The 12,066-nt window shown below is 37.1% G+C and overlaps 1 protein-coding gene across 1 annotated transcript; it reads left to right on the plus strand.

Moving 5' to 3' along the window:
- The first annotated feature begins 10,060 nt into the window (after positions 1–10,060).
- LOC127787958 (dof zinc finger protein DOF5.1-like) lies at positions 10,061–11,819 on the plus strand. The gene is made up of 2 exons (XM_052316054.1): positions 10,061–10,278; positions 10,500–11,819. The coding sequence occupies exons 1-2, from the start codon at positions 10,225–10,227 to the stop codon at positions 11,478–11,480; spliced, it is 1,035 nt and encodes a 344-aa protein (XP_052172014.1). The 5' UTR covers positions 10,061–10,224; the 3' UTR covers positions 11,481–11,819.
- The last annotated feature ends 247 nt before the right edge of the window (positions 11,820–12,066 follow it).

Raw genomic sequence — 12,066 nt, forward strand, 5'->3', positions numbered from 1 at the left:
TATGTTTGTTTTGGTTGGGCTCTCATGCTTTGTTTTTGTTTGTTTAGGTTTCTTTAATTGGGTCGTGGCCGCCTGTGTCCTCCTCAATTAATGCAGTTGTCCTGTGTGGGCTCGAAGAAACTAAGGATGTATTTTTGAATAGAGTACTACACACATGTACACTAATAAGTGCAAGTTTTGGACCTTTGGTTAAATGTATGTATAGAACAAGCTAATTAATTAGTTGTATTTTAATGCCCTTTAAGGTTCCATTTGTTTTGAAGTAAAATAGTGTTCCATATTCAGATGGTTAATTAAAAGTAATGAAAATATTTTTAAGTAAGACTGTGTTACACCTAATAGTGAAAAATGACTTACCAAAATAGTTTGGAAAGTCTTTTAAGATTTTGGGGCTAAAACTAACTTTTCACTATTTTGACAATAAATCAAACGTATACACACAAAATATTGTCAATTTTTTTTTAGTATTTGGTATTTTTATATTAAGGGTAAATTACTAATAAAATACTAAACGAATTTTTAATTTTTTCAATAATATACTACATTTTGTATTTGATTTCAATTTTGTAATTAACTTTCAAATGTTTCAATTATATATTCAACTTTATATTCAGTTTTAATTTTGTAAAAAGTTAATTATCTCATATCACCTATAGTTTGAAATATTTACTTATAGACCCTTCTTATTTAGTTTTTTTTGTCCCTTTGTTAAATAAAAAATTAAAAAAATTAAAAATAACTCAATATTAGAGACGAAGGGTCTCTAGGGTTCCAAAACCCATCTCCTTGGATTTTGATGGAAATGGGTTCTAGTTTATATCCTATCTTTGTCGGAGTTTAATAGTGACAAAGACAAGTTCTGAAAAATCTCAAAATAAAAAGAGAAGAGAAAGAAGAATCATCAAATGAAAAGAGAAACCGTTATTTCTAGTTGGTGCAAGAAGAAGAAAAATGAGGAACATTGACCTAGAAAGAACCTTCATTTTTTGTTAGTTTTTGTCTTCTTTCGCTTTGAGCATAAACAAAAATGAGTTATGAACTAAAATCCCATCTCTATTAGATTTTGTTACATATGGGTTTTAGAACCCATAGAACCATCATTGAGAATGAATTTTTGACTTCTTTTACTTTTATTTGATAAATGGGCGTTCAAATAAAAAAAAAACTAAATTACATAAGGTGTTTATGCAAGTAACTTAAACCATATATAGGTGATTAGAACAATTATTTTTTATAAAACTGAAACTAAATTGTATAGTTGCATACATAATTAAAAATATTGAAAGTTTGTTATCAAATTGAAATCAAATATAAAGCTCGGTATGTTATTGAAAAAATTAAAAATTTATTATAAATTGAAACAAAACAAAAAATTCAGTATTTTTTAATATAATAATGATAGGAGTTATGAGTAATGATGATGTTACCAATTGTGTGGTGCCTTCTCATTGGAGGAGGTTAAAGATATCAAGTGTCATTGTCTCCTCTGCCTAGTCTCTCATCCAATGAAGATGTGATACATCAACCATAACTCTTAGCATTACTCTTTAATAATTTACACATAATTTTTTTTACATAATAATAAGATGAAAATCAGTATTGGCATAAAATAGTTTGAAGAAAAATATTTTTTTCAAAAGTATTGTTATCAATGTAATTATAGAAATTTGTTTTGTTGCTTGCGTTGTGGGCATGTAGGAGGTGTGTGTGTGGGAAGGGTGGCGCCACACCCCCCTCTAATTTTGCCTTGGGCAACATAACATTTGTCTATGAGCAACATAACAATTTCATGTAATTATATATAAAGTATAACAATTATAACTTCTACAATTTTATTCTTAGGTAGTGTTTGTTATTGTGTTTATTAAATTTATTCTTAGGTGATTTTGCCTGAAAAAAGTAGGATATAGAAAATATCCAGGACAAAAATATTTTTTATTGTATTTGTTAAATTTATCTGAAAAAAAATCATGTCGTGACTTCTTATCTTAAATTTTTTGGATAAATTTATCTTTCCCCCATTCGTCTGCCTGCGTTGGGTTTGCCTGACATGAGCATACAAAGAGGGTGTTTGGGGGGGGGGGGGGGGGGGGGGGGGGAAGGGTGGGGCTCACGCCCTTCCTCTAATTTTGCTTGCGTCAAGCAAACATTATGTTACCCGACACAAATAATATAACAATTTTGATTATTAGGGTTTTCTCTCTTTAGGCTATGTTTGGTTAGAGCATCTCCAAAGAGAGTTGCTATTTTATAGTGCTATTTTTATTAATTTACACAACCTTGAATAGTGTTATGCCACTTTTGAATTTTACATTGCTCCAATGGCAAGGTGTTATTTTAATATTTTTTTATTAAAAATATAATTAAAAATTAAAATTTCAAATAAAACATAACAATTAAACTTAATACATAAGTTTTCATGAATAATAACAATGTAATAAATAATGACTAAAAAGTAAAACCCCACTTTCTGACAAATAATTAATTAAAATAAAAATATTTGTATATATAGTTAATAATTAATTAACTAAAATAAAACATAATAATTAACTATAATTAATATATATAATTCTAACAATTAACTATAATAATTGTTTTGCAACTCCTCCAAACACCTCCTATTAAACATTTATAATTGATTAATTAATATATATATATATATAATTAATACCTTCACCCCTTCAAAACCTTCTTCTGTTCTCTGCGCCTCTCTTGCTCCTACTCACGACTCGTCCTCGCCGATCACTGCCTCGCCTTGCCCTCGCAAGCACTGCTCACCCTCGCTTTTAGCCTATGATTCAATTTTGCTCTGCCTCGCCTCCCTTGTTTTAGGAAAGTGTATATATATATATATATATATATAATGCAAAATATAGTCATTAAATTTTTGACCATTGACAAATGCAACATTCGATTTTCTCTTTTCAGGAATTATAAAAATAGCATTGGAGAAGGAAAGTTATCAATTTGCAACTTTATATGACATTCCTGTTGGAGTAGACATTTTATATTTCGAGATGCCATTTCAACAATTACGCAGATGGCACCACAAATAGCAACTCCCGTTGGAGTTGCTCTTAGGTGGAAAGAATGGCCGTTATCCATTCTATTCTATTTTCATATTTGGTATATCTTGATTTTTGTGAATTGGAAAAGAAAAATTAATCAATTAACAAGATTGCCCTTTTAAATTGTACGATTAAAGATTCTCATAAAAATAATTTACAATTGCAAAAAATTTAATTATTGAATTTATCCTGAAAAAAAATTATTTTCGTTTTAAAACTAAAAGCATTTAAAAATTGAATAAAAATACAATTCAATTCTCAGGAAAAAATTTATATAATTAAAAAAGTTATTTTTTTATTTGTAAAAAAATGTGTACTGGCAAAAAGTGAAGAAAAGGAAGAAGAGAAAGAGACAATGGCGGCGGTAGACCAACAGCAGTAGCAGAAGAAGAAGAAGAAGAAGAAGAAGAAGAAGAAGAAGAAGAAGAAGAAGTGATAGGCTGCGGGGGACAACGGCAAGTGACAGAAGAAAGGTCGGTGACTAGATCTGGATTGCCGACGGCGGAGGCAATGACTAGATTTGGTTGTGGGAGGAGGAGGCGGACGGTTTGGCGACAGGAGAAGAATCAGAAGAAAAAGAAACAATAGACGGTTACAAGTGATGGGCGGCAGAAAAAGGCTCAGTGACCAGATCTGGAGAGTTAGGTGGAGGCAATGACCAGATCTGGTTGCGGAAGGAGGAGGCGGAAGGTTTAACAGCGATGAAGAAGAAGAAGAAGAAGAAGAAGAAGAAGAAGCGGTAGGCGACAGAGGAGAGGGATGATGGGTTGATAAAATATTGAAAAAAAAAAAATGATATATGTGAGGTTGATACATGTGGTATTTTGTAAATAAGAGAATTTTGTAAGGATAAAAAAGTAATTGCGTCAGCTATTTCACGGAATTAGCTAGTGAGCTAATTCTATTTAGTTTTTAGAAGAAAGAAAGATTTTCACCGTTTTGATGGAATGGCCATTTCCCATTCCATTCCTCTTTGCATGCTAACCAAACGAACAAGGAATGACTAAATTTCCTTCTCTTTTCCCTTCTCTCGTTTGACCATATCATCAATCAAATATAAGCTTAATTAATCTCTTTTGTGTGAGAAAAACTTACAGATGTATTTTGTATATAGTAATTGTAATACATGTAAACTTCTCCAACATTGGCTGGCTAGCTTGCTTGGATCATGCATGCCTAGCTAGCTAGGTGCCTACAAGGAGCTTATATATAATTGGGTCATCCTCCTACCATCTATCAATTAGAGGCAAAAACTAATTTATTTAATTATTAGCTCTTAATTACTCGGTGCCCTTGCCAGTCCCTACGAGAATTGTTCATCTTTTAAGCTTGATCAATTAGAGTAGTCAGGTATTGTCCTGTGTTGGTTTGCTATCTTAATTACCTTTGAGTTTCTTATATGTAACTGTAGGGCCTTTTCTTTTGTTACTCTATATGTTCTAATTTCCTTTGGCCTTAATTTTGGGTTGATGCTTAACGAATCTTGTTAGTCATTAGCCAAAAACCAATAATAATAGTAAGAAGAAGAAGATAGATGTATACAAATAATAAGAAGCTAATTTAATTTAATTTAATTGTATGATCCAAGTGTATCATCTGGCGCTGCAAACGTTTTAATTAAATTTTGACCAACAAAGTAAATATATAGCTTGTGTAATGAGTGAGAACTCAACTTAATTACCCATGCTTAATTAAGCTGGTTAATTATAGATATCTTGCTTCTTGTTTGTTAAGTTTCTTGATTGGGGATATGAATTGGGAATGGGAGCCATTACTTGTTGGAATCTTGGATAATTCTTGGAGTATTAATGTGATTCCCCTTTTGGAGTGTTAATGGATAATTTTTTTTTTTTTTATTACGCCCAATTATTGACGTCTTTAGCTACCTCATCCCTAGAGCTACTGTAATACCCCATATCTGTATAAGGTCACCGCATAATTTAGATAAATATAAAATATCGAAAAGTGAGCCTAAAAGTAAAATAAATCGCCGAATCAATTGAAGGGAGTACCTCGGACCCTAGATGATTAAGAAAAATGGTATAGTATTATCGAGTAAAATAAATTATGATTTTTGGTAATGAAAGAAATTGGATCGGGAACAGTTTTCGGTACAAGTGTCGACCGGGCTGAGAAAATCGAATCGACGTAAGAGACATCTGAAAAGTTAACGGAGCATAACAGTGACTAATATTTTATGTATAGAACAACCCTTAAGTGATTTCGGGTTGAATCGAGTGGATTTAAGGTCAAAACGATCAGTTGGGCCTAAGTGTAATTTTCTGAATTTACCCGAGAGAGGTCAAAACGGTAATTTTTTGGAAGTTTCAAGGGAGAAATGAGAAGTAATAATATTGAGGGTTTTAGTGATGGTGCTGAGAAGATCAAGGGCTTGAGAATAAGGACCAAAATACAAAAGAAAATTTCAAAAGGGCCAAACTGCAATTTTCAAAAAATTGCCAAAGCATGGCAAATCTAGCCGTGATTTTGGCTTGAAAATCCAGAGATTTGGGCAACAAATCTCGTCAGGGCATGGCCAAGGACGGTCTAGGAGGCGTGTGGGAGGAGTTTTGGCCAGAAATTGGCCACGTGGGGGTCAGTTCTGGCCTATAAATAGCCAAGGGTTTTGGCCGAATTTAGAGCATCAAATTGCTCGATTTCGAGGGCGAATCGAGAGAAGCCAATAAGGGGCTTTTGATCCTTGAGGCGAGAGGAGCATTTCTGGTAAGTTTCTTGAATTTTTGAGATGTTTGGAGGGTGTTTCGAAGGCTGGTCGGAAAAGCTGGGCGGTCCGCCTACCGCGACTTACAACTCGCATTCCGATGGCCTTTCTGGTGGCATCGTGATCGACTAGAGATGGGCTTTCGATCGGTGTAGGAAAATCGGGCATCGGAGCATCGTCGATGACCGGAAAAATAAAGAAGACGACCGGCTCGTGACTGTCACGCGCTAGCCAAATTCTCCAGCCCACTCGCCCGTGATGGGGGCGCGTGCCACATAGGTAATTTATGATTTTTTTTTCCAAAGTTCTTGGAAAATTATTTTATGTATATTTATGTAAAAATATTTGAGAAAATAGTTGTGTAGATAATTATTTTGGATTATTAGTGAAAAAAATAGGAGAAAAATGAGAAAATGCGAGAAAAATTAAGGAGAAAATTATATTTTAATGGTTATTGGATGATTAGGGTACCTTGCGGCTTAAGGTGAAATGACTTGTGCGAAGTTCGAGGTGAGCACCCAAATCGAGGTATATCACGCTTTTCAAGAAAATCAAGTTGAGTCTAAAAGTGAGTGGTTCTATCGAAAAACTTGTTTGTGGCATGGTTTACTGTGAGTGTTCATCCCCATGGCTAAGGTTATTGATGGTTTTTCAAATGATTATTTACACCTCTAAAGATTTTGTACGGTAAATTGCATACATTGAGATGTTGATTTTTGCATGTTATGATTTTTCGGTATTGGCATGTTGTGTTGTCCACGTGGGACGTGGGTTGTTAACTTGTGACGTAGCCTTCGAGTGACAACACTCGGGATGCGTGCCAAGGGTTAATACTATGTGACTCACTTGGGACGGGGCTGAGACGGACTTCACCCTATGGTACTTAAGTAGCAGGGCTGAGAGTGGATACCACCCCAGGTTCCTTTGAGCAATAGCATTAATATTGAGGTGTCGTTAATTCCCGGGATAGTGCTGATGTGACACTCTTGGGGCTAGGGTTGCCTTGGGTTTTGGAATGCTTTCGAGTATGAACGTAATGCTAACAATGATAATGGGGTGATTCCCAGGTTCATATGTCGAGATTGTCCCTCTTAAGTAGGATTGTGGTTGCCAATGGGTCGATGTGGTCGTGTTGCCTTAGAGAGATTGCATTTTCCCCGGTTAGGGCTAAGTGCTATGTGGGATTCTCTTAGGCTGGGTCATGTCGGAATTTATCGATTTTATATATAATTTTGCATATATTCATGAAAATATTTTTGAACTCTCACTTAGATGATTCAGCATCTAATTTGGACTATGTCCTTAGAATATTCAAACGTTCTAGGTGAAAGTAGTGGCGCCAAGGGAAAAGATGTCGTCGAGATGTAAGCTGATATGTTTAATTTTCGTAAGTCCTTGTTTATGATTACGATGTTCTGAGATTATGTAATATTTTGATATTTTCATGTGAAACATCGATTTGGTTATCGTAAAAGGAATTGTCAGTTATATATCATTTAGGTTTCGATCTTGCTTCCACTGATGTGATTGATAATACCTGTCTTAGCCTATTAATTTTTAAATTTTGATATGCTGAGAAGGTACAATCGGGATTGTCGAAAAATGATTATGATGAGGGTATGTATATCGAGAGGCTTATGTTATCTCTAAGAAAGTGTTGGTGTTTTTCCTTTTCCAGATGGTGAAAACTCAAAGAATCATGAATCTCAATGAACGAGACGAGGAAAGCGGTAGTAGTAGTCATCGAGGTCGCTCTGTGAGTCACACCACGAGTAGTCGCCGTAGTCACTTTATGAATTCCGCTACAAATAATCATCGTAGTCGTTCGACAAATCGCGCCGCGAGCAGTAGACGACAAGAAAAGCAATCAGGTCCTAGGGAGAGTAGACTTGATCGAATGGAGCGGATCTTAGAAGGCGTGTTGACACATGTAACGAGGAACGAGCCGCCAAGGCGCACCCCCCATGTGCTGGATTAGTATCGCAGACAAAGACTCCCGGTGTTTAGAGGAAAAGCTAGAGATAACCCTAGTGCAGCTGAGTACTGGATGGAGCAAACCGAGAAGCTGCTCCAGCATCTGCAATGTAGTGATGAGGAGAAAGTCAACTGTGCCACATTTATGCTAGAAGAAAAAGCCGGAAGATGGTGGCAATCAACTAAGCGGGCCCTGCAAAGGACACCCAAGCAAGTAGCGTAGGATCCAAGGTTGAGACAAGCTCAGTCAATAACTTGGGAAGCATTCAAAGAAGTTTTCAATGCTGAGTACTTTCCCCAAAGCTAGAAGGAAGAGAAGACTTGGGAATTTATGAAGTTGAGGCAGACTGATGAGATGTCAATAACTCAATACGATGTCAAATTTACCCAACTGATCAGGTACGTGCCTATGTACGAAACTGACGAGAGGCAGAAGGCGCAGAAATTTGTGGGTGGATTAAAAGTGGGTCTACAACAAGCCTTTAGCTCATGTACTATCAACACTTACAGCGAGGCGCTGGACATGACTCTAACCATCGAGATGAATCTATTGCATGTAGGACTGATAAGAGCTGATGAAAAGAAAAAAAATTCGAAAGGCACGGAGCATAAGTCAGGAGGGAAAAATTTCAAAGATAGTAAATCGTGTCCTCGATGCAATAAAGAATACCCAGGAAGAAATTGTTCTCAAGGGTATATCACGTGTTTTTCATGCGGCGAAAAAGGATATAAAGAAAAGGACTGCCCTAAGAAGAAAGATGTACCTCCGACTAGGAATCGAATAGGGATCACATACTACTCGTGCAATCAACTCGGTCACTACACTAGCAAATGTTCGAAAAGACAAAAAACATATCAGCCCGGGAAGATAAACATGACGCTAGAACCTCATACCGAAATCGAATCCACGCTGAGAGCTCCCAGACAAACTTTTAGCCTGCCCCTTTGCCCCTGGGCGTTAATGGATAATTCTTGATTGGGGATGTGTGTGTGTGTGTATATATATATATATATATATGTTGGGCCAAACACAAAATAAGAGGGCTAGTTTACTATTCCTGTGCTTTCGGTCCAAATCTCAAACTTGATTAGAATCGTTACAATAACCGAAACTTGGGCACGAAATACTGTAGACGAATCTAATTAAGAATGTCACCTTTAAATAAAGAAATCAACAACAAACAAGCTTCAATCACGAAAGATAGAAAAGAAGATGGAAGTCACAACCGCATTCTGTCATGTAACCACCAATTTAATTTTCCTATGTAGATGAATAAACAATTAATTAAGTCTTTGTGGCCTTGTGACGATCGAGTGTGTGCATTTTATATTTATTTATATATATATATATAATTTAATTGTGGGTATGTGATTATCCTTAATTAGGTAAGAATAAATGTCACTTTGTTTGTGTATTAATAATTAATGTTGGTAGCATTTGTCATGGGTATGGATCAATGTGGGTGTGTGTGCATGTATATATAAGCATGTCTGTATTCCCATGCATGCGAAGGAGGGAGAGAGAGAGAGAGAGAGAGAGTCGATGGGGAGGAAGGAAAGGCAAATTGGGTCTGGTCGGGGACACTTTCTTGGACTGATTTTGCACCCACCAAGGCACAGCTGCCACCTTTTCTTTTCTTTTATTTAACATTAATTTCCTTGGCATTAGTTTAGTCTAATTAATTTTACTGCGGGAACCGTCTTAACCATATATAGTAAAATTAATTATTTCCTTCATCCAATGATCACGATTTTTTGAATTACAAAAGTAGTAGTTTTTAATTAAAAAAAAAAATATTACATGCATATATACAAATACGATTCTATTAATTCTTCTTTCTTCTTCTAAGTCTGACCCTGGCACAATGTAAAACTTAGTGCATGAATTACACTTTTCCTTAAATTAGTCTAATCCACTGAACATATACATGTTAAATTAGTCAAAAGTTGCATTTGAAAAATTGATTAATTAGTGCCTCTCTTAACCCATGGTTATATGCTGATGCTTGGCACAGCTCCCTCTCTCTCTCTCTCTCTCTCTCTCTCCATATATATATATATATATGTATAGATATGCTGCTTTGCTTCATGCAAGAGGAGAGCCACTGAAATCTATATTACTTTTTGGGTTTGGGAGCAAATAACCACAGTATCATCAGAAGCTTAAAGGCGAAGAAACATTGCCCTCTCGAAACCCTAAAAAGCAACAAAACAAAATTGGAGAGAGAGTGAAAAGAAACAGCAGCCTGATACTCTCTCTCTCTCTCTCTAACATGCATATATATATAGCATAAAGCACCTTCTTTTATTTTTGCCCCTTATTCTCCTTCTCACTTTATCATCACTCACTCTTTCTCTCTCTCTGCGCGCCAACCAACCCTCTCTCTTCTTGTTGATGTGATTCTCCACTATATTTTGAAGAACCCCATCAACCTTTACAAAAGCAAAGGATCAAGAACCATGGTTTTTTCCTCCATTCCAGCTTATCTTGATCCATCCAACTGGCAACAGCAGGTAAGGGTTTCATTTCTTCAATATGGAATGGTTTCCCCTTCCATGGCTTCTTTGCCACTAAAGCTACAAATTCAAAAGATAAAAAAAAAATATTCCTGCCCTTTTGCTTCCCTTCTCTTCTCTTCTTTATTTTTCAACATCTCTACTTGAATATACCTGCAGATATCTCATTCTTTCTTTCTTTCTTTCTTTCTTTCTTTTTTTTTGGGTTAATTTTGCAGCAACCAAACCCTCAAACTGCAGGGACGTCTAGCAGTGGAAATCCTCATCTTCCACTTCCGCCACAGCCGCCGCCACCGCTGCCTCAGCCTCATGTGGCCGGCGTCACGGGCTCAATCCGACCTGGTTCGATGGCTGATCGAGCCCGGCTCGCCAACATCCCCATGCCAGAGGCTGCCCTCAAATGCCCTAGATGCGATTCCTCAAACACCAAGTTCTGCTACTTCAATAACTACAGCCTCTCGCAGCCCCGCCACTTCTGCAAGGCCTGCCGGCGGTACTGGACCAGAGGCGGTGCTCTCAGAAACGTCCCAGTCGGAGGCGGCTGCCGGAGAAACAAGAGGAGCAAGGGCAGCAGCTCTAAATCTCCAGTTAGCAGTGACCGGCAAACTAGCAGCGGCTCCGCAAGTGCAGCTTCCTCTACTAGTACTGGAACCGCCAGTATTTTAGGCCTCACGCCACAAATTCCACCGTTGCGCTTCATGGCCCCTCTAAGCCAGCTCTCTGATTATGGTGCCGGCGAGATCAGCTTGGGTTACAGCGGCGTTTCAGCGCCTTTGGCGGCGATTACAAGTGACATGAATTTCCAGCTAGGAAGCATGTCACTTGGTGGAGGTGTTGGTGGTGCTTATATGCCGGCGGCCGGCGGCTTCGACCAGTGGCGACTACAACCGACCCAGATCTCTTCGCTAGCAGCCGGATTGGATTTGCCATCTGGGTTATATCCATTTCAAAGCGGCCTAGAGCCCTTATCCGGCGCCTACGGTGGTGAAGGCAGCCAAATCAGGCCGAAACAGACAGCATCGGGGATCGGTCAACCGGCTAATTCAGTGAAAATGGAAGACAATCAGCAAGATGTGAATTTGTCAAGGCAATTCCTAGGACTCCCTGGAAATGATCAGTATTGGAGTACTGCTGGTTCTGGATGGAATATTAATGACCTTTCTGGATTTAGCTCTTCTTCAACTACCAATCCCTTGTGATTAATTAAGCTCTCCATCTGGTAGTGTGACCTTAATTTAAATTGCCATAGTGAATCTTAGTAACCCCCCCCCCCCCCCCCCCCCCAACCAAAGCTTCAAGGGTATTGGAGATAGTTTTATTTGCAAAACATGGTTCCAGTCCAAATCTTATAGTGGCAAAAATGGAGGAAGACTGATGGTGGAGTGAGAGCTTGTGATCACTCTAATATTGCCTACAAACCCTAGAAATCAATATTAGCTAATGCTTTGTTTTGTTTCGTTTAATTTTGTTTTGTTTCATGCTTGAACATGTTTACAAAGATGAATTAATGTATGAGGTGTTGTAGCTTTTATATTGGAGTTGAAGGTGATCTAATTTTCAATAGCACCGGGCTGGATGTTTAATTCTATGGATTTTGTGATGATCCTAACACCTGGATTCAATTCCTTAAGTAATATTACTTGAATATAAGAAGGTTTGCATACTCAAATTCTCTCTCCTGATTGTATAAGATTCAAAATCAAACTGACATGCTTATTTTGTTGAAACCAACATTTTTGTTTTTAATTAGATGAAGAGGACGAAATTATCTATGTTGTGTCGTCA

This window comes from Diospyros lotus, chromosome 13 (assembly GCF_014633365.1).
Source record: "Diospyros lotus cultivar Yz01 chromosome 13, ASM1463336v1, whole genome shotgun sequence".
In the NCBI taxonomy this organism is placed as follows: domain Eukaryota; kingdom Viridiplantae; phylum Streptophyta; class Magnoliopsida; order Ericales; family Ebenaceae; genus Diospyros; species Diospyros lotus.

Bases quoted from the DNA above. Each gene is read 5' to 3' on its own strand.
- LOC127787958 (XM_052316054.1), top strand. From the start codon at position 10,225: ATGGTTTTTTCCTCCATTCCAGCTTATCTTGATCCATCCAACTGGCAA. The intron at 10,279-10,499 runs GTAAGGGTTTCA...TTAATTTTGCAG, and splicing joins CATCCAACTGGCAACAGCAG to CAACCAAACCCTCAAACTGC.